Source organism: Monodelphis domestica, chromosome 1, assembly GCF_027887165.1.
Source record: "Monodelphis domestica isolate mMonDom1 chromosome 1, mMonDom1.pri, whole genome shotgun sequence".
Lineage (NCBI taxonomy): Eukaryota > Metazoa > Chordata > Mammalia > Didelphimorphia > Didelphidae > Monodelphis > Monodelphis domestica.
The window spans coordinates 697,473,609-697,494,737 of NC_077227.1; the positions used below are offsets into that span (position 1 = coordinate 697,473,609).

General features: G+C 42.1%; 2 protein-coding genes across 4 annotated transcripts in view; both read right to left on the reverse strand.

Annotated features, from left to right (window-relative positions):
• SLC38A8 (solute carrier family 38 member 8) overlaps window positions 1-13,928 on the reverse strand; it is a 36,957-nt gene extending 23,029 nt beyond the window's left edge. The window contains exons 1-2 of the mRNA XM_056810221.1: window positions 7,174-13,928; window positions 1,043-1,241 (exon numbers count right to left, since the gene is read on the reverse strand). Of these exons, the coding sequence (XP_056666199.1) occupies window positions 1,043-1,241; window positions 7,174-7,362 (388 nt within the window). The 5' untranslated portion in view covers window positions 7,363-13,928. The remainder of the gene's footprint in view (window positions 1-1,042; window positions 1,242-7,173) is intronic.
• A 2,179-nt stretch (window positions 13,929-16,107) lies between these two features.
• MBTPS1 (membrane bound transcription factor peptidase, site 1) overlaps window positions 16,108-21,129 on the reverse strand; it is a 90,100-nt gene continuing 85,078 nt past the window's right edge. For all 3 annotated transcript variants that reach the window (XM_003339773.4, XM_056810190.1, XM_056810197.1), the window contains exons 22-23: window positions 17,606-17,736; window positions 16,108-17,014 (exon numbers count right to left, since the gene is read on the reverse strand). In XM_003339773.4, coding sequence (XP_003339821.4) covers window positions 16,818-17,014; window positions 17,606-17,736 — 328 coding nt within the window. In that variant the 3' untranslated portion in view covers window positions 16,108-16,817. The remainder of the gene's footprint in view (window positions 17,015-17,605; window positions 17,737-21,129) is intronic.

Consider the following 21,129-nt stretch of genomic DNA (forward strand, 5'->3'; position numbering starts at 1 on the left):
GAAGGGTCCCCAGTGGCCATCAAGTCTCTTTCCTTCATTTAGAGAAGGAGAAATCAAGTCCCAGAGAGGTCAACTTGTTTGAGGTCCCCCAGGTATTCAGTAGCAAAGCAGGGGGCTTCTAACTCTAAACCAATAATACCAGGGCCACCATAGATTTCCAGGGAGAACATCAGGGGATGGTGGGTTTTGTCCTATCAGCAGTAAGATCAAGAATCTGGTCCTGAGGCTGAAACACAGCAGAGCTCCCCAGGAGGACAATGAAAGAATGCCAAGGGTTCTTCAAGCTGATTTTGGTCTACAGAAGGGCCATTTAGGACATGTTGTCTTATTTGAACCTCACAACAACCCTAGGAGGTAGATGCTATGATAATCATCTCCAATTTGCAGATGAAGAAACTTAGATAGCCAGAAATTAAAGAAATCCCAGAGTCACACAACTAATAAGTGTTTCAGGTCTTCCTGATTTCAGGTCTGGTCCTCTGTCCACTGTACTAGCTGACTCAATAACATTTTGATTTCCTAAAAAACATATAAATTTGTTTCTTAGGATAGAGCAGGAATTGGAGTAAAAATTCAGTTGCATTTTTCCCAAACCACCAACTAGGACAACATAATATTTCTCTACACCATTAAAGGAAAAGGGATATCCAAGCTGATAACATGGCGCTCCCCTGTCCAGTTTGTCAACAAACATGGCATGAGAGGTTTGAAGTTTTCAGGAGATTCAGGACAGAATTACATTTTAATCCCCTTTGGTGAATTATAATAGAGTGGTTTTGGCAGATAAGAGAGGGGCTGTCAGGAAATTAAACCAATAAGTATTTCAACTCTTGAGCTTGTTAGCTCTGTGACCCTAGACAAGTCCCCTTCCCTCTTTGAGCCTGGGGAAACACCCTCGACCTAGCTCAGAAGAAAAGTGCTTTGTAAACATTAAGTCTCTTTCAGAAAGTGAGTTGCTATAGGATTGTCAAAGTAGGAGAGGTGTAGACCTCACTGTGTTCGTGATAAATTCTCCAGACTCATCTGGAGGGAGGGTGCTTACATTTTTCCATCTGATCTCCCACAACTTTCAGGAAGGCCACAGAAATCATGAACATATCTACGATGAAGCAGATTTCACAGAGCTTCCCAATGGCCGGTCCACAGAGCACTCTCACCACTCCTTGGTAGGTAGACTGGCCACTGACAGAGGCAGCGTAACCCAGGATAACCAAACCAGTGATGAGGAAAACTAAAGACACCTGGAAAAAGAAGACCCTTTGGTGAAGTTTGGCTGTGACCACTGGCCTCCTTCTTCAAGGACATGGGCAGAGGAAGATGGGAGCAGCCCATCCAGGGATACAAGCTGAAGAAAAGCAGGGATACTCAGGGCTCATGTCCTTTCATTGCTAGGACACTTCAGGACAAACTCAAAACCCACAGGCCATGCTTGACCAAGACTCCTCAATCCTTACCTTTTCTCTACAGTAGAACTGCAGAATTTAGGACTAGATAGAATCTGAACTATTCTAGATCAAGGGTTCTTAACCTGAGGTCCAAGGACCATCATCCTATCCCTACAGAGGGATTACAGAATTTAGGACTGGATAGAATCTGAAATATTCTAGATCAAGAGTTCTTAACCTGAGATCCAAGGACCATCATCCTATCCCTACAGAGGGATTATAGAATTTAGGACTGTATAGAATCTAAAATATTCTAGATCAAGGGTTCTTAACTTGAGGTCCAAGGACCATCATCCTATCCCTACAGTAGGATTATATAATTTAGAAATAGAGAGAATCTAAAATCTTCTAGATCAAGAGTTCTTTACCCAGTGTCCAAGAACCATTGTTTTATCCCTACAGAGGGTTTGCAGAATTTAGGACTGGATAGAATCTGAACTATTCTAGATCAAGGTCCACCCCTGTGGTAGACTTCAGGGTATCTGCAGACTGGAATTGATTTTTTAAAATGACCTTTATTTTCACTTACCTTTGATTTCCTTTGCAATCCTATGGATTTTATTTAATGCATTTAAAAAGCAGTATTCTGAGAAGGGAACCATAGACTTCACCAGAAATCCAATCAATTAGCAAACATTTATTAAATGCCCTACTATGTGCCAGATACTGTGCTAAAAAGTACCCAAAGTGTTGATGATAAAAAGGTTAAGAACTCCTATAATATCTAGCTCAATCACCTCATTTTCTAGATGAAGAAACCAAACATCAGAGCGGAAATGACTCACCCAAGAGAGGCAGCAGAAGAGCAGAACTAACATTCTAACCCAAACCTCCTGACTCCAAAGTATTCTCTTTTTTCCCCTTAAACCCTTACATTCTGTAAGCAAGGGTCAGGCAATCAGAGTTAAGTGACTTGCCCAGGGTCACACAGCTAGGAAGTAGGTAAGGCCAGATTTTAACGTAGATCCTTCCAACTCCAGACCTGGCTCTTTAGCTACTGTGCTATCTCCTGCCCCCAAATTATCCCCCCCCCTTAATTGCATACAAAGGCAGTCTGGTGTAGCTACAGCTTTGGGATATGAATCTTGGATCCAATATTTGGAAGCTGTATGACCTCGGGCAAATTTGAAATTCAGTTTTCCCAGCTATAAAAATGGGGATATTTTTACTACCTGTCCTAACAGGGTTATTGTAAGGAAAATGCTTTGTGGACTTTAAGGTGCATTCATTGGGGAAATGGCAACAAATTGTGGTCCATGAATATAATAGGATGTTCAGCTCCAGAAATAATTATGTACTTGAAGAATTTGGGGAATCCTTTGGGAAAACTGAATTAATATAGATTAAGTAGAATTATGAAAATAATTTAGTGAATAAAGCTCTGGACTTGGAATCAGGAAGACCCAAGTTTGACTCTTGCCTTAGACACTTATGAGCTGTGTGCGCCATGAATGGGCAATGATTTAATCTCTCTGGGCTTTAGTTACCTCATCTGTCAAACTAGGAAGTTGGACTTCATGAATTCTAAGGTCTTTTCTGGCTCTAAAGCTTTTGCCCTAGTGATGATTTATGTGGTGACCACAATAGCTCCAACTTCTGGATCAAGTCCCTGATTTGACTATCTTGGAGATTCTAGTCTACACCTATTTTCCACCATATTGTTTTTCAGTTTTCCCAGGAGTAGTGTCAAATAGTGAGTCCTTCAGTAGCTTGGGTCTTTTGGTTTACAATGATCATTCACTACTGTGTGTTGATTTCCTAACTTCTTCCTTTGATCCACTACTCTATTTCTTAGCCAGTTTTGATGATTACAGTTTTATAGTATGGTGTGAGATCTAGTACAGCTAAGACTCCTTCTTTCATATTTTTTCCCATTAATTCCCTTGGTATTATTGGCCTTTTACTCTTCTAAATATTTTTTCTGGTTCTAGGAAATAATTTTTGGGTAGTTAGCGAGGGCACCAAATAGATATTTTAATTTATGTGGGATCATCATTTTTATTATATTGACTCAGCCTATCCATGAGCAATTAATATTTTTCCAGTTGCTTAAGTCTGATTTTATTTATGTGAAAAGTGCTTTGTAATTAATTGCATTCATATACTTGCTGGATTTGTCTTGATGAGTATGCTCCTGGGTATTTTATATTGTCTGGAGTTATTTTAAAGGTAATTTCCTTTTCTATTTCTTACTGTTAGACTTTGTTTATAGTAAGTAGAAAGACCAAGGATTTATGTGGGTTTATTTTGTATTCTGCAACTTTGCTAAAGTCATTCATTGTTTCTATTAGTTTTTTGGATGATTCTCTGGGGTTCTCCATATATGCCATCATATCATCTGCAAAGAACGATAGATTTGTTTCCTCATGGCTTCGTTCTAATTCCTTCAATTTCTTTTTCTGCTTGTATTGCTGTAGCTAGCACTTCTAGTGTAATATTAAATAGTGGTTGTGATAATGGGCATCCCTGCTTCACCCTGATCTTATTGGAAAGGGTTCTAATTTGCCCACATTACAGATTATGTTTGCGGATGGTTTTATTAATTTAAAGTTGGGTCCATTATTCCAATGTTTTGTATTGTTCTTATATTGAATGGGCATGGTATTTTGTCAAAGGCTTTTTTTACATCTATTAAGATCATCATGGTTTCTGTTGGTTTTGTTATTAATATGGCAATCATGCTGATAGTTTTCCTAATATTGAACCATTCCTGTATTTCTAGTATAAAACCCACGTGGTCATGGTTTATGATCCTTGTGATATAATGCTGTAATCTCCTTGCTAGTATTTTATTTTAAAATTTGCATCAATATTCATTAGGAGGATAGTCTATAGTTTCTTTCTTTGTTTTAACTCTTGCTAGTTAAGATACCAGTATCATTTTTTGTGTCATAAAAGCAACTTGGAAGAATTCTTTTCCCCCTATTTTTCCAAATAGTTTATATAATATTGGAGTTAATTGAAAGTAGAATTCACTTTTTAATCCATCTGGCCCTGGGGCCTTTTTCTTAGAGAGTTCTTTGATAGTTTAGTTTTTTTTTTTTCTGTGATGGGATTATTTAAGTATTCTATTTCTTCTTTTGTTAATCAGGACAGTTTATATTTTTGTAAATATTCATCTATTTCACCTAGATTGTCAGATTTATTGACATGTAGTTAAACAAAAGAACTCCTAATAATTACTTAAATTTCTTCTTCATTGATTGTGATTTCACCTTTTTCATTTTTGATACTGGTAACTTGGTTTTCTGCTTTCCTTTTTAAAAATCAAATTAGCCAATGGTTTGCCCATTTCATTTATTTTTTTTCATAAACCAGCTCCTTGTCTTATTTATTAATTCAATGGTCTATTTATTTTATTGAAAGACTTCTGAAGTGTAATCAATGCAGGGAGGTGTACCTTCTATCTGTTGGCAAAGGATTCTCAACATGTGCTAGATGAGAAATTACATTCTCATACACAGCCAATGTGGTCATTTATTTTGATTATACATATTTGTTTCAAAGGAGAGAAGTCCCAGTGACATTTTTTAATGATTAAAAAATGTTTTTAGAAGAACATTAGGCCACCATATAAATGTGAGTTATTATTCCTGTCCTTATTGCCAGAGGCTTAAGTACTCTGATTAAGAGAGAGCTAGATTGATAAATCTCAGTTTGGCCACGTGGTCTTTCTTGAATCAGATCCCAGAATCCATTCACTCCTCAGAAATAGCATCTGTTCCCACTCAGCCATATGTCATAGAAAGAACAGTGAAGCTGGGGTCAGAGGACCTGGATTTGAGCCCTAGGCTCTACAACCTTGGACAAGTTGGTTCCTGTCCTTATGTCTCAGTCTTTCCTTCTGTAAGATGAAGGGGTGAGTCCAAATGACCTCTAATGTCTTTCTAATTTGGACAATTATAGGAATGAAAGTAGGCAAAGATAACCTCAAGGGTTTTGGACTATGTCAAGAAAAAATTTTAAATTAGAAAGTGGAAGAGGTCCATGATTGAGTGTGGTGGGTTTGCTTTCAGGGTCTAAATTATCAATGTAGGTACCCAAGGAAAAGAGCAGGAAGTTCATTAATCTGGGTGATTCCTCCATCTTTCCAATGGCATGGTCTTCTTGCTTCCCAGCTTGACTATAAACTCTTAGAGAACAAAAGCATCTCTCTCACAACTCCAGCATGGAACCCTGCAGTCATAGTGGGTACTCATTTTTTTTGAGGTGATCTAACTAATCCATAAGATCTTAGCTGGTTTTGTGTGTGTGTGTGTGTGTGCGCGCGCGCGCGCGCGTGTCTTGGACCCTTTTGTAACTTGGCAAAGCCAACAGATCCCTTCTCTTAATCATGTTTTTAATTAACTGAAGGAAATGCTAAATTTCAGTTAGAGGTTAGTCAAAACAAAGATATAATTTCTTCTAAGTTCATGGTAGCCCCCACCTCTGATCTGTCCATGGACCAAGAGCCCCATAGACTTCAGGTGAGAAAGTCATTTAATCTCAGTTGCCTGGCCCTTGTTGTTCTGTCTTAGAACTGTCAGGAGGTAAAGTTGAAAAACAAAAAAAGGATGTCTCAATCTTTGGCTTACCTATACTTGGTCAAAAGAACACTATTCTGGGAATGAGGAGATCCAGGTTCTAGTCCCAGCTCCATCACTAAGTCACTGAATGACCTTGGGCTTCTCACTGTCTCTCTTCCTCTCTAGGACTCAATTTCTTCCTCTGTAAAGGTGGAGATCCAAGATTCCTTCTGGCTTTATTGGTCTGTGATGACTCAATATATGCAGGAATGACTATGATTTAATCAGGTAGGATGTGATAGAAGCAAAGGGGTCATGAGAAATTCAAGGAGGATGAAATGGATTTCCCTCTGCTAGGTAGGGAAGACATGGCATCTGAGTCAGGTTTTGAAGAAGAGGAAGGAAAAGTCAACAGAAATGAAACTAGATAAGGGGAAAGGGAAGAATCTATTCTAGGTATTGGGGCTCATGTAAGCACAAAGATGGTGGAGAGGGCAGAATAAGAATGAGTCGTAGAGAATAGCCTGGTTTGGCTGGAAATGAATGTGAAGAGTATTATTATGAGAGAAAACTGGGCAAAAAGAGGGAGACATGTCAGATTCTTTCCAGGAGAAGAGAAAAGGACGAAAGAAGAGGGGAGCCAGATTCTTGGGAGTCTTGAATATCAAAAGGGTCTTGATTACTTAGCCTTTTGGTATTTTTAAAATCTTGCCTTAAAATAGGATTTTGAGTTTTGTTACCAGAAGGGAAGCCACATGGTGCAGTGGATAGAGGGGCCAGCCTTGGTGCCCAGAAGACTTGAAGTCATCTTTTCACAAACTTGGAACTGGAAAGGGCTTTACAGAGTCTAACTCCCTCATTTTAATAGATGAGGGAGCTGAGAGAGGTTAATTCATTTTACTTGAGCCCAGATCTGCTGACTCCAACTCTGAGCATCTACTCTTACTGCACTCATAGACAAGTCACTTAATAGCCCCAGGCAACTCTCTAAGACTGAATGACCACTAATCTGCCTGGGAGGAGGATTTCCACAACCAGTGGAGTCAAAGGCAAAAAAAGAAAAAGGAAGGAAAATATTTCATCTAACCATACTGACTTTATACACATTTGGTGGAGATTTGCTTCTTCCCTCCCAGCAAAGAAATCATGCTCAACCTGATTTCTTCTACCTTTCTTTCCCCTAGGGATCCACAGAGACCAAACCGAGTCTCCTGGGGACTTACCAGCTCCATGATTAAGGCAGGGGTGATACCACCTGCTTGACTGAAAGCCCACGAGAAGTTTAGGAGTCCAGCTCCCAGAGCTGACTTCAGCAGGATAAAAACAGCTCCAACAGAGGATAAGCCTGGAGGACTGGCATCCAAAGAAGGCTTCCTCAACAGGCCAATGCTTTCTCTGCTCACTTCTTCCATATTGAAAAAAAAGAAAAAAAAAAGAAGGGAGGAAAGAGTCCAGCTTTCAAAACTTGGCCTCTTCTTTCTTGGTTAGGTTTAGGGTCTCCTCCAAGAGTCAATCCAGATCTGATCCCTGCTTCCAGGAGAACCAAGTTCCTCTGTCCAGCTTCGGTTGGAGCCAATGAAATCACCTTGACTTCTCCCAACCCCTGGGACACTCCTCAGTCCAGTACCTTTCAGCTGCCCTAAACTTCTGCCCTATTCCTCATCACCCAACTTCCACCCCCTCACTCTACCCTGAACTCTCCTACCTCATCCTACAATCTTTCTCTTGTCTCATGCCCCACCCCATCCATCGACCACTTCCACTAGCTCAGCTGTAATCAATGATCAATCCATTTCTAATTCTACTCCCACACTCTTCCAGGCACCCTTGGTTGGGTCCCTCAGATTCCAAAGCTTTATGTAACTTCTCTTCCCCTCTCTTCTAGAGATCTCCCTCATACACCCCTTACTCCTAAATTCAATTTTTAAGTGGAGAAAGAGTGTGTGTGTGTGTGTAGCCCCTCCAATTACTGAATTGCTCACAGAAAAGTTTCCTGGCTTGTTTTGGCCTTGGGAGGGTTAAGGAGGATTATATTCTTAGAACCAATAGGAAAGCTGAGGAAAGGGGATTCAGTACTTTGTCCTATAACCTTGACTGGTTTTGGATGGTAATTGGAAAGGACTTCTTCAGTTAGTTTGGCTTTTCCTCCCCTTTTAGGAATTCATAGTTCCAGAAGCTTAGAGCCACTTTTAGCCACCAGAATTAAGTGGTCCAATCTACTATCAACTCTCTGTCCCCTTCATATGCCACATTAGAAGGGCTTGAAGAATAAGCATCGAGCCATGAAGGATTTAAAGAGCAGGCAGCTGGAAGAGAGCAGAGGATCACCATCTAAGTGGTTTCCTCATTCTTGGATTTCAAGCTGAAGGACCTTGGACATTTCTGCCCATTCCTGACTTCACTCAGACTCCACAGAGTCTGATCTCCACTCCTCCTAAGTACTTTGGTTGCCTTGAATCATGAAACAAAATTATGTGATCTAGGAAGAAGAACCCTGGTCTTGGGGACCAAGGTCCTGCTTCTAAAGCCTGGTTGTGTAATCTTGGATAAGTTACTTCCCTTCTCTGCATGTTTGTTTCCCCATATGTAAAATGACAGAGTTTGGTTTTCAGGGGTTCTTAACCTGGGACTAATGAATTAAAATTGTTTTTTGAAAATTGTATTAGTTACTCATTAACTTATATATTACATATTACTGTAATTAATTTTCTTTATAGTCTTTCCTAGAGATTCTTTAATATTTTATTCTTAATAGTATACATTCTTAAAACAAATACTTAAATACTTTATTTTATACATTTGAAAACATGATTCAGAGAATGGGGTCCAGAGGCTACACTAGATTCCCAAAGGGGTCCATGGCACAAAAGAAGATTAAGAACCCCTGGGTTAGATAATTTATATTTTTTTATTATTTATTTTTAAAAACCTTACCTTTTGCCTTGGAACCCCAAGGCTTCCAAGGCAGAAGAAGAAGGGCTAGGCAATGGGGATTGTGACTTGCCCAGGGTCACCCAGCTAGAGAGTGTCTGAGGCCATATTTGAACCTAGGATCTCTGGTCTCTAGGCCTGGTTCTCAATCCACTGAGCAACCCAGCTGCCCCCTGGATTTGATTATTTCTAAAGGGTTCTTCTAGATGGAAATCCTAGGACCTTTCCCCCACCTCTTCCTCTAACCTAAGCTCATTAGTCCCTGTATCCAAGGTTCTTCTTAATTCACACCGGATATTTAACATGGGGCTGTATAACCATTCTCAAAAGCAGGATTTGCATCTCCCACTTCCATGACTTTGCACTTGATGCCTGGCTTTTGGAGTCACTAGCTTCCTGGAAGGCACTCAGATGACACCACAAGATGGGACTGAAAGCAGATCGATGCCAAATCACCAAGACTGAGGCAAACCAACCCTATACACTCAGTATTTCCTTATCTGTGCTCTTGGAGGGGAGGAGCTGTCTGATTGGTTGTCTTTGTACCCCAACATCTAGCACGGAGTCTGGTTGAATTGAAATGACCTATGGAGCTCTTCTCGCTTCGGAATTCCTTGGGGCAGAGTCATCCAATTCCTTTTTGCAAGGCTCTCCAAGAACCAGTGCTTGATAAGCCCTCGACGACTAACTGACCGACTAACCTACTTCCCGACTGGCTCATCTCCCAGCATCCACTGGAAATGAGAACCAGAGGCAGAACCTCACTCCATATTTGGGCGCCAAAATCCAGAAAGGGGAGCTTCTGTCTTCTTGTTCCTCCTTTACCTCAATGTGAGGACCTTCTCTCCCCCTTTGCCCAACGTTTGTGACTCGATGAAGCAATTTGATTCTGCTGGTTTTGGTTAGAGCTCCAAATCTCTCCCCTACCATCCACATGTATAAGTACTGTGCATCAACCGTCTGACCAGAGCTGAATAAATGGATCCTCATTGACTTTCTGTTTTTCAAATATCTGACCTCCTAATCACGGTGAGAATAAAGAGACTTGGCTTGGGGGCCACCTAATTGCAGCGGTCACCCCCATTATCTCAGTCCCCTAAGTGCCCAGGGCCACTTCCCAGTCCCTGCCTGTTAGCTGGTCATTAGCTGCTCAGAGAAGGATTGGAGAATCATTAGCTCGCATGACTTAGAAATTGGCCACTGAGCTGTGAAATTCCAGCCAATGGGAAAATCTCGTCATTTTTGACAGCACTTTGATATCCAGGCTCTCTTTGGCATTAGAGGGGGGTCTGTGACCTTTCTTCTGAAAGGAAACCTGCTGAGCCCCAGCTGAGCAAGGGAGTGAATCAGCAAGCAGACTCATTGAGCTCTGGGGGCCCATAGCTCAATGACCCCAAACCCACAGCTGGGAAAAGAGGGGAGCTTCTGCCAGGCTGGCTCACAAGTCATGGGTCTAGAGCCAGAGTTGGAAGGGGACCTCAGCAGTTAACTACTTCAATTTACAGATGGGGAAACTGAGACACAGGGAGAACCAACTTCTCCAGATACAGTCACACAGATAGAAAGTATCAGAAGATTCAAACTCATATTCCAGAATCATTGTACTTTCCAGCATATTTCTGCAGGTCTTCTGACTCCAAGACGATCCATTCTCTTCCCATGATACCACATCTGCCTTCTTACTTGGATGAATTTGCTATCGCTCTCCAGAACCCAAAGCCCAAGAGCCAAACCCGAGGCTTTAGTTTGGCCCCCAAACTCCATCCGTCTCCTTGCTGATCACTGAGCTGTATATATATATTTAGGGTCTGGGAGGAGATGGAGAGAAAAGACAATAAGAGCGAGCAGAGTCGAGGGAGGGGAAGGGATGCCTCTGGACATAAACAGAAATGTAGAGCTACCAGGGACCTTAGAGACCACCTGATCCACTTCTCCCCATTTTATAGACAAGGAGATGGAGACCCAAAGAGGGAGGTGACTGCTTCTGGGTTACTCAGGCAGCCAGATCTCAAAAGGTCCTTAAGATGCTGTTTCAACTGCATCTTCCCACCTACCTATCCCAGACAGGGTAAGTGGGTCTCAGCAAATAGATCCACCTAGAATTAGAACCCCATCATAACAGGACCACAGAACAGAGAGTATTAACGTCTCCCATTTGTATAGACCTTCACTTATTTTAGAATTTGTGCCGTCATTTGATTTTTCTTTTATTTTGAAACCTTCATCTGGGAGGAACCAAGTCACATCTCTGCTGTTGATCTTTGCCATGGATGAGGAGATCAGTGTCCCGGGGGCAAAGCCTACAAGGTCTTGAGCTTGGGCCAGTATATGAGGCATACCTTTTCCACAGAGAAAGGGGAAAGCATCCAGACAGCCAGAGACCAGGATTTAGTAAATCAGCAGTTATGAAAGCAAAAGATTTAATCTTCTATGATTCTAGATCAAGTCTCAGAAGGCTTTGGGTTAGCTAGGGAAGTTCTCCACCTTCTGCTCTTTCCTCTTTGTAGTTCTGATAGATAAGGAGAGTGGGTTTCTCCTTCCTCATCATTCATCCGTCTACCAGTCATTTCTCAAACATCTTTCCTATATACAGCCTGTACTTGTGGTCCAGACTTCTCAGGATGACTTTGGTGTGGCCCAAGGCAATGGCCAGATCATCCGCTTGGGGAGCTGCCCACAGATTCAGTAGGTCTTCAGGTGCCCCTTCAATTGGGTCTATTTGGTTTCAATACCCTCCATGTCTGGTGCTGGCTTCACATTGCCCCTGGATGAGAAAGTAATGAAAGTATGGTGGTTGGCAGACTGGGAGCTCAAAGGCTTTCTCATTTGCTTTTATCATGATTTTAATCAGCATTATTATCTTCCCTTTCTGTCCAAAACATGCCTCCCTGACCTCTCTGTGTGTTCCGTTTTCTTGTATTTGTGTCAGCACTTAGTAAAATGCCTGGAAATAAGGCCTTAATAAGTGTTGTTTTTTTTGTTGTTGTTGTTCACTGAGGTAGGGGAAAGAATGATGAATGTGGTTCAAGACCTGAACACTACTCTAAATACAGAGAACCCATGTATCAACATCGAAGTGGTACCATAAAACAGAGAGTGCCCAGCTTGGAGTCAAGAAAACCTGAGTTCAAATAAGATCTCAGACACTTAATAGCAGTGGGACCACCAGATAGCCATCTCTTAACGCTGCATGCCTCAGTTTCCTCATCTGTCAAATGAGCTGGAGAAGGAAATGGCAAACCAGTCCAGGATCTTTTGTCAAGAAACCCCCAAATGGGGTCACGAAGAGTGTGAAATGACTTATTCCTGGAAGCTCTCCTCTCCACACAGACCAAGATCATATTTGCTTTTTTGGCTACCTCCTCATACCTCTGATTCATATTGAACTTGTATCCCACTAAACTGCCCCAGGCTCCTTTCAAAATAACTGCCTCCTCCACGCTATACTTGTGAAGCTGATTTTCTTAACACACAAATGTTAACACACTTTACATTTCTCTTACTAGATTTCCATCTTATCAGCAACAAGCCAGTGCTCTAGCCTCGTTGAGCTCTTTCTATTCCTTTCAGTATCCAAGTCATCGATAAAACAAATACATAAACAAAAACTTGAGCATGGGACCAAGCATAGATCCCCAGGACACTCCACTGGAAACCTCCTGCCTGTTGACATTTGACTCTAACTACTGCGGGTCCAACCATCCATTTTCTGTAGCCATTTTATTGTCGAATGTGCCTTTCTCCATCTTCTTCACAAGAAAAGTGTTTTTTAATTTTTATTATTATTTTTTTTATGAAAAGCTTTGCTAAAAATCCAGATGAAGGGGCAGTTAGGTGACTCAGTGGACAGAGCATCAGGTCTGGAGACAGGAAGTCCTGGGTTCATATCTGACCTGACACTTCCTAGCTGTGTGACCCCACCTGGACAAGTCACTTAATCTCATCTGCCTCGTCCTTACCATTCTTCTGCTTTGGAACTGAAATCTAGTATTGATTCCAAGACAAAAGGTAAAGGGTTAGAAAAAAGAAGAAAAACCCAGGCTAAGTTGTCTCCACAGCATTTCTCTCATTCATTAGTTGAGTAATCCTGTCTAAAAGGAAAATTATTTTAGCTTATGACCTGTTCTTGATGGAGCCACGCTAGCTCTTTGTATCATCTTTTCTCTTTTTCCAATAGTTGATAAGCTGAAGATGGAGGCAACTAGGATGGTGAGGATCTTGATTCTACGACAGGAGAACTGGTGAACTGGGCAAATTTAGCCTGGAAAAAAGGATTGGGACAAGGGAACATGAGAGATGTTGTGTATCTGAATGGCTCCCCTGTAGAGAGGACTTCTTGTTGTTTGGCTCTTGAGGACATAGCCAGTAGCAACGAGTGAAAATTGCTGAGGTCCTGATCCCAGGAAAGGTGGTCCATGCTTCCTTCATCTTTCCCAAGCCCTGGAGATCTTCTAGCAGACTCCCAACAAGCACTTATCAGGTATTTTGTAGTGTATGAGTCGTACTAGAGAGTAACCGAGGTCCCCGCCAATGTTCAAATTCTGTGATTCTCTGAAATCCTTACTCTACCACTTACTACTGCTTGCATAGCCATTGTTCTTCCATGTCCTCATTGGTCAAAGGAAGAGGTGAGAGTAAATGGTTTCTAAGACCCTTTCTGGCTCTGAATCTACAAACCATTGTCATTACAGTAGCTTTGGAAGGTAGACAGAAGAAGTATCCTTATTTGACAGATGAAAAACAGAATTGAAGGGAATGATTTGCCCCAAGACCACACAATTAGTAAAGAGTGATAAAGTTTGGCCTCCAAGTCAAGTCTGGCTCAGTTTAACAGTACCAGAGTTCTCAGAAAACAAATGGAATGAGTCTGAGCCAAGTCCTGAATAACTAGTCCATCAGGGCAAAGCTTTACATATCATCAGGAAATGGGTCAATGATGGTCCAACCTAATATCACCCTTTAACTAAGACCAACCTCCATTGAAGGGGGTCATCAACTAGAATTTAAACATTTGAAAACCAAGACATTTCCCTGGAACCGTTTCCCACTGAATCATCTGGGCATGAAAAGAAAAGTAAGTTGACCTTTGGGTAGAAAATGAATCATTGATTTTTTTATACCTTGTAATATCATTGTGTTCAATAACACAAAAGTAACTATCCTCATTATGGAAAAAATGGGTAAGAAAGGCCTTTTGGATGTATGAATTGGAAGATTATCTCTAAGGTCTTAAATATAATAGATCATTAATAAATTAGAAATAACAAATGCTTGTTGCCTGAGATTTCTGGTTTTATAGAAGAGGAAACCAAGGTTCAGAGATGGGGCACAGAGCTGGTTCATGTTAGGGCCAGGAACTTGAACCCACGTCTCCCGACTCCCACTGCAGGGTTCTTGCCATCACATCAATGTCTATTTTTAATATGGTGTTTAATATTGTGTGATGGGCCTCTGAGAGAACCACTCATCTGTTCCTTGCCCAACACAGGCACATGATGGACGATCATGTGGTAAAGAAAGCGTTAGTTTTATGTGATGAGTATGAGAATCCGAGAGATGGGAAGGATGATTCACGGAGGATTGGGCAGGAGTCAACATTTTTGCTTACCATAATGCAACAGTGTCCGAGTCTGTGCAGTTGGGGCCCCCACCTGAATCTTAGAGGCAGCAACTTGGGTGAAATTCCCAAGCTCTTATTTAGCCTGTATCCACCCTGCCCTACCCGTGGGCTCTCCAGTTCATCTGTGCACACCGACGACGAGAATGAGTATCACTCAGAGAGTCCTGAAAAGCCGGCCCGGGGAAGGGCTGAGCAGGCAGGCTTTGACTGCACTGGCAGCACGTTCTGGAAGCAAGCTTTAAGTCCCAGCTCATACGTGAATCAGTATTTTGATCTGGGACTTTCGTGAGCCCGTTTCTTCACCTGTAAAATGAGGTACCAATACTTGTGCTAACTACGTCAGAGGTGTGTCATAAGAAAATGTTAAACTTTGGAACTGTATTCGCTGGTTTGTGGAAGCCTTGCCATGCTAACGTCTCCTCGTACCGATACTCGGCCTCGCCCTGATCCGGAAGGGCCCAGAGTCCCCGACCTCTCGGTGTGTGTGACTGCCCAAGCCTGTCTGTATCGGCCCTTTCCTCACTCAGGAGCTGTCAGGGCTGTTGAGATAGAACATGTCCTGCTGTTCTAAATCAAAATAGCCAGCAAGAGCCACGGTCTGACCATTTCATGGGCAAAAGGAACAATTCATTAAATACAACCCTGCAACTTGGGAAGAGACCCAGGAGATCCACTCCAGAAATCATGCAGGAACACATCATTAGCCTGGGAAAGAGAAAAAGTCATAGGATCAGAGGATTTGTAGGCTGAAAGGAAACTTAAAAGTATCCAGGCCAATCCTCTCACTGGATCAGGAAACTGAGGAGAGAAGGGAAGTGAACGGCCACTCTGCTAGGCAAGTAGCAGTGCCAGGGTTAGAACCCAAGTCTCTCGATACACCTAGTCCAAGGCACTTTAGAACCGAAACCTTGTAAGTTTTAGAAAGTTCTTTAATTTCTTCCTTCACCTACTCCCTCAGTGGGTCACTAGATCTCTCCAACAGTGGGGCCTCTGATGCAGGGAATTCCTCACACACATTGTGGGACACTGGTGGTCCAAGGGAACAATGAACAACCCTGACAACCCGCTTAACTAATATCCCTGTATCTTCCTGTAGAGACTGTGACACAAACGTGCACATGCATAGACAGACAGAGAGGTTCAGAGTGTCTGAATGGGAGAAGGGGCAGAAGAAGAGCTTCCTGGAGACTTGCAGAAGTCAGTTCTAGCTCTAAGACTCTTGAAGCAATAGCAGCAGCTGTGACGGGGGTAGATGCTGGGTGACAAGCCACTTAACTGTCCCTGTTCGGGGCCCCAGCTGCTCTACTCCTCCCACCACCTTTCCAGGCTTTCTGGTCCATGTGACCCATCTATGTAGACATCTAGGATCCCACATGGCCGTTAGCCTGGGTCCCTCCTTTCCCACTGCCGTGTCTTCTCCTCACATGGGGAAGGCAGATGAGTGGTCAGCTGGGTAGAAAAAAACAAATTAATTACTCATTACATGAAAAGCCGAGGGGGGAAGATTCACTGGGGGATCAAGAGTTAGCAGGCTGTTCCAGAACCTGTTTAGCTGGTTGTCTGTAAAGTCAATGATGGGGGGAGAAAAAGAGTCTGCTAGGCTATGTTTTCAGCTTCTTACAGATAATGCGTATTTATTGAAAATTTCCTTCACCAACAATGGTGAAATCAAGACCCAAAATTACAAAAAATCATGGCAGTTGGTATTTATAAAAATAAAGTAAAGGTCTCTGTCTCATGGATTTGTGCTAGTTTCCTTCCAGTCTCAGTCTGTCCTTTTTGCATCATAAAGATGGATGGAGCTTATTATTCCTTATGACATCATATTAGAAAATTGCATTCCATTGCCAAAAAATAGTTTTGTTTCCAAATACCGTCAAGTTCCTAAAGCGACTTTTCCCAACAATAAATATAGAAAATAGCCTTTAACAAACATTTCCATTTGGTCAGGACTTTTTTTTTGTCTGTTTCAAAACTCAATCTCTCCTCTTGGGTTAAAAGCAGCCCAACAGCTTTCTGGGAGTCTTCAAGTCTTTGGCGTGGTGCATTCAGCTGCTCTTCCATGGAGTTTTCATGCATGGTCAACTGGAGGAGTCCCTTCTGCCAGGGGCCAATGGCAATGAGATGATGTTTCATAAAAATTGAATCCTGCCCCCCTGCCCCCCTGCCACTACCACCACCACCACACATAGGCAAGGCCCATTTGGAATGGGCTCATTTAATGAAAAAATGAGATCCCTTTTAAATGGGTGTCACCCCTGCACAAGAAATCTTTGCCAGCAACAACTGCCTGTCCCCTGAGGCAATAGGGGTCAGTCACACTGAAGGGGTCTTTGGTGGATGGACCTGCTGCATGAGCTGGGGGCGCTTCACTCTTGGTTTCCTTCTCTTGGGCCTGCTTTTAGCTTTGTTGATTTGCACCACAAAGAAAGCCAGAACCACCATGGCACCCAGGAAGGCAAACACAGGAATTGTCTGTCCTACATCCTGATTATAACGCCCAGGCATTATCCCTACAGAAGGAAGATTAAATTAACAGGTCAGTAAAGCATACATACATTGATTGGGACATTTTGTTTCTCTGAAAGGCCCCGATTCAGCAAAGATGAAAGAAGTACTCATTAACTGGGCAATGGTATATTTTAAAGCCTGAACTACCCCTTGGGCACTGATGACAGCAACAAAAAATGAATTGAAGAAACAGTGGGTATCTTTCTTGGCTTCTTCAGAGCTATAGATTTACTATTCCAGAAGGACTCGAGTCAGGAGCTATCCTTTTGGCTCACTAAAGGAGAAGATGAATTTCTTCCAGGCTCGTGTCCTCACACTAGGAGAAGACCCTTGCGTGCTTCTCAGTGACAAGCTGGTTGCTGGCTCCTAAGCCAGGCTCGAGGATCTGGAAGCCCCACTTGGGTGTCTCAATTAGCTCCCTGGGGATCTTAAAGCCTTCCTGGTGCAGTTAAAGGTTATCCCTCCAAAGCTCTCTTCAGTTCCCTGCCACACTGCAGCCACAGTGCATATAAGAGCTCCAGGGAGAGTCTGTGAAGGGTTCTAAGGAGTAGCAAATTGGCTTATGGCAACAAATGGCACACTTATAGACTTACCTCCTGGAATGTCCCAGGCTCCACTTTCTCCAGGAGACAAAGGTCTTACTTGGGGCCGACTGGTTCGAAAGTTGGGTAAAGCCATTTTGTCTAGGTCAATTGACAGTAATTTTTGATGTTTCCAGAGATTACTGGGGGAAATAGTTTAAAAAACAATGAGCATTTAGATGACCTGGGAAATTTTAGCAAATACCTAAAAGTAGTTGTAAATATAAATTTGATCCAGTTAGCCCACTGCATGTGAATAAAACTGTACTGTCTTCATAATAACCATTCACAGCTATGCAGTTAGCACTTTGCTGACAATACCAGGAAGGAAGCAGTAAAAAGTTATTATGATCCCCATTTTACAGATGAGAAAACTGATGGGCCAAGGGGAAACGGTCTGCATAAGACCACTAGGAAGTGCTATAACTGGGACAAAGGCTCAGATGTCTAGGCTCGCAGCCCATTCTTTTTATCCATTATATACATATCTACCTCACATCTCCTTAGTGCCAGGACCCTAAATCAGGCCCGCATTGCTTCTTGCCTAGGCTACTCAAACAAGGTCCCCTGTTGGTCTCTCTCCTCTCCAGGCCACAGTTCACACAGCTGCCAAACTGAAGGTCCCAGAGCCCAGGTCTGTTCTGCTGCTGCCCTCTGGCGGTACCCAGTGGCCCTCACTCACATACTCCAGCTTTCTTCTAAGCTCAGCTCCAGTGCCCCAGACCTACTTCCTTCTCTCCCAAATGACTGTGGGTCCAATTTGTAGTGAATTATCCAAGTACCCAGTGCTTCCTCCAAAGAGAATGGAGGCTTCTCGAGGACAGGGGCTCTTTCCTGTTTGTCTCTGTACCTCCTCCAAGGTCTAGTGCCCAGAAGGTGCTCAGAAAAGTCTGAACATTTGAAGGGAAAACTGCTGAAAGCTTCTAGCCAAAGGCAGTTTGAACATGAGTCAGGTGGCTCCTGGCTTGCTAAGCTATCCCCAGCACGGAAAACAGGCTAATGCCACTTAGAACATCTAGTCCCGAGGACAGGGAGTGCTAGTTGTTTCAGGACTCTGACCCAAACAGCCAAGGCAGTACGAGAGAGAGCTGGAGAGCTGCAGAGATGCAGGGGACATGGGGCAGGGTGCAGACTGGAGGCATACAAGGGCCAGAGGAAGGAAAGACCATTTGGTCCAAAGGAGAAGCCCAGGACAGGCCCAGCCATCTGCTCCCCCACCCCATTTCCCTGGGGATCATTCATTATTGATTTGTATATGAGATATAAAGTTTAGTCAACGAAAACAAAGGACAACCTAAACCAGGCAAACCAGCACAGCCATCTAGCAGGGGAATGCAAACCAGGATGGCCAGCATGCCACAGGAGGGCTACCATGAAGCACTAGAAAACCCTTTCCCATTTAGGGAACTAGCCTTGCTTAACAGCACAGAGTCTGGCACCTAACTGATAGTTAATAAGTGCCTTTTGATAGCTATTTTGGCTATAATAAATTTGAATTTTAAAGGCATAATTATATTAAATTTGGGATTTCTTATGGCATATTTATAGGGGGTGAGCCATGTAAATAAATGGATACAAACTGAAAAAACCTTGAAATTCTGATTAGCTTATGTTCTGGAATTCCTTTATTTAAGCAATGTTATTTGTAGACAAAGGAATTCTCCCTGGCAAATTCAGTTACTAATACAAATTTCTCCCAATAACCTGACCGACTGATGTGGACCACACACTGTGAAGAAGAGGCAGAGGCACACCGATATTAACCTGCAAGGGTTTTAAGATGAGGTCACACACAGGGCAGACCTGGGACAGCCCTCTCTAATTTAGAAAGTGAGGCCTCTCAGAGAAGACGCCATTAACTCTTTTGGCTAACAGAACACTGCTATCTCTTTCTGAAGTTGCCAACCATTAAAATTTCCAGAACTTTTCTATGAACAATTGAAGAGCTCTATTTCCTTCTCCCTCATTTAACCAGGTGATCTTGAGATTTACTCTTATTAAATTCTATTTTAGTAGATTCAGCCCAATATTGTACCCTGTTGTGATCTAAAAAGATCCAAAGGGATCCTCTGACTTCTGATGGGCTGGTTATTATCCTTCCACATTGAGTCATGTTCAAACATGATAAATATATCGCCTCTGCTTTCTTCAAGTGACTATTAAGATGTCTTTATGACTTTCTTCCTTTTGGAAGAAGCCTTTAATAACTATTCTTTGGGTCTAGCCATTCAACTAGCTCTGAAATAATTTCTCATTCCTCTACCTTTTCCACAAGAAAAGTATGAAAAGACTGCCAAGTGCTTTGCTAAAAATCGATGTCAACTGGACCTCCCTCCCTCTCCTGATTTACTGCTCTAATAATCCCATGTCAAATGGGGATAGTGCTCTGCCTACTTTAAAAGGCTTTTCTAAGGTTCCAATAAGAAATGTGTATAAAAATCTTAGACATAAATATAAGATTTTACTGTTGTTTTAAACAAAAAAACTGGTGATCTATAAGAAATGTGGTTTTTCTGGTTCTTCCACCCCTAACTGAGCCTTAAAAGAAATGTAGGATATTTCTGGGTTGGGCCACCATGGCCAGAGAATGGATATCCGCACTAATTACAGGGAAATGCAAAACTGAGGGTAGTTAGGAGAAATTATTGGGGACCTGAGTTCAAATCCTTGATCCAGACTTATTTTCTGTGTGACCATGACAGTTTGAAGACTTCAAATGAAAATCCAATGACTACTTAGTATCAAGGTTGGCAGAGTGAGTTGGTGTTTGCTGAATTATGTGAATCTTAAAACTACTCAGACTCTACTTCAGAAGATTTGATTTAGCTATTCCCCATTTTTAACCAGGAAGATACTTAATCAGGAATGTATTGAGAACTTTTAAAATTACTCCACCCTATTCAGACAGTGCCTTAGGGGAAGATAAAGTTGCAAACTCCTGACTGAACAATGAAAAGTCCCTAACTCATACTTATAGTAAAGCTAGAACCTTAAGCTAGGTCTATTTTTAGATCTAATACAAAAGGCTGCTAGGTACCTATAAAGGTTAAATTAGTACCTAAAAGGTCAAGCAATTTATAAAAGGCAAGCTTAACAAAAGAGGTGTGAAGTACTCAGAGGATTTAATCTAACTAGAGAAGGTGAAAACAAAAGAAGATGAGAACTAAGAATGGGCAGTCCTGGGAAAAAGCATCTACTGTGACTGGCAGATGTGAAAATTTAGGGGAGGTGACATAAGAGAAAATTTCTTTAAAAGGAAGGGACTTATTGAATTTGAGGAGTTGGAGTTCTGAGTTGAAGTGAGAACATTTTGAATTGAGTTTGCAATTGAATTCAGTTTGGAGGCTAATTTCAGTTTGAAGTGAAAGAGCTTGCTTTTTTGGAGTGAAAGAGCTTGATCTTGTGGTGAGTGATAAAGACTGACTCGCTCTCCCTTAGGCTCAGGCCTAGGCCATTTTGGCCTAGGCCCTTTTCTACTGCTTGGTTTTCTCTCTCTCCTTCCCTTAATTCCTTCATTTATATTAATTAAAAATCTC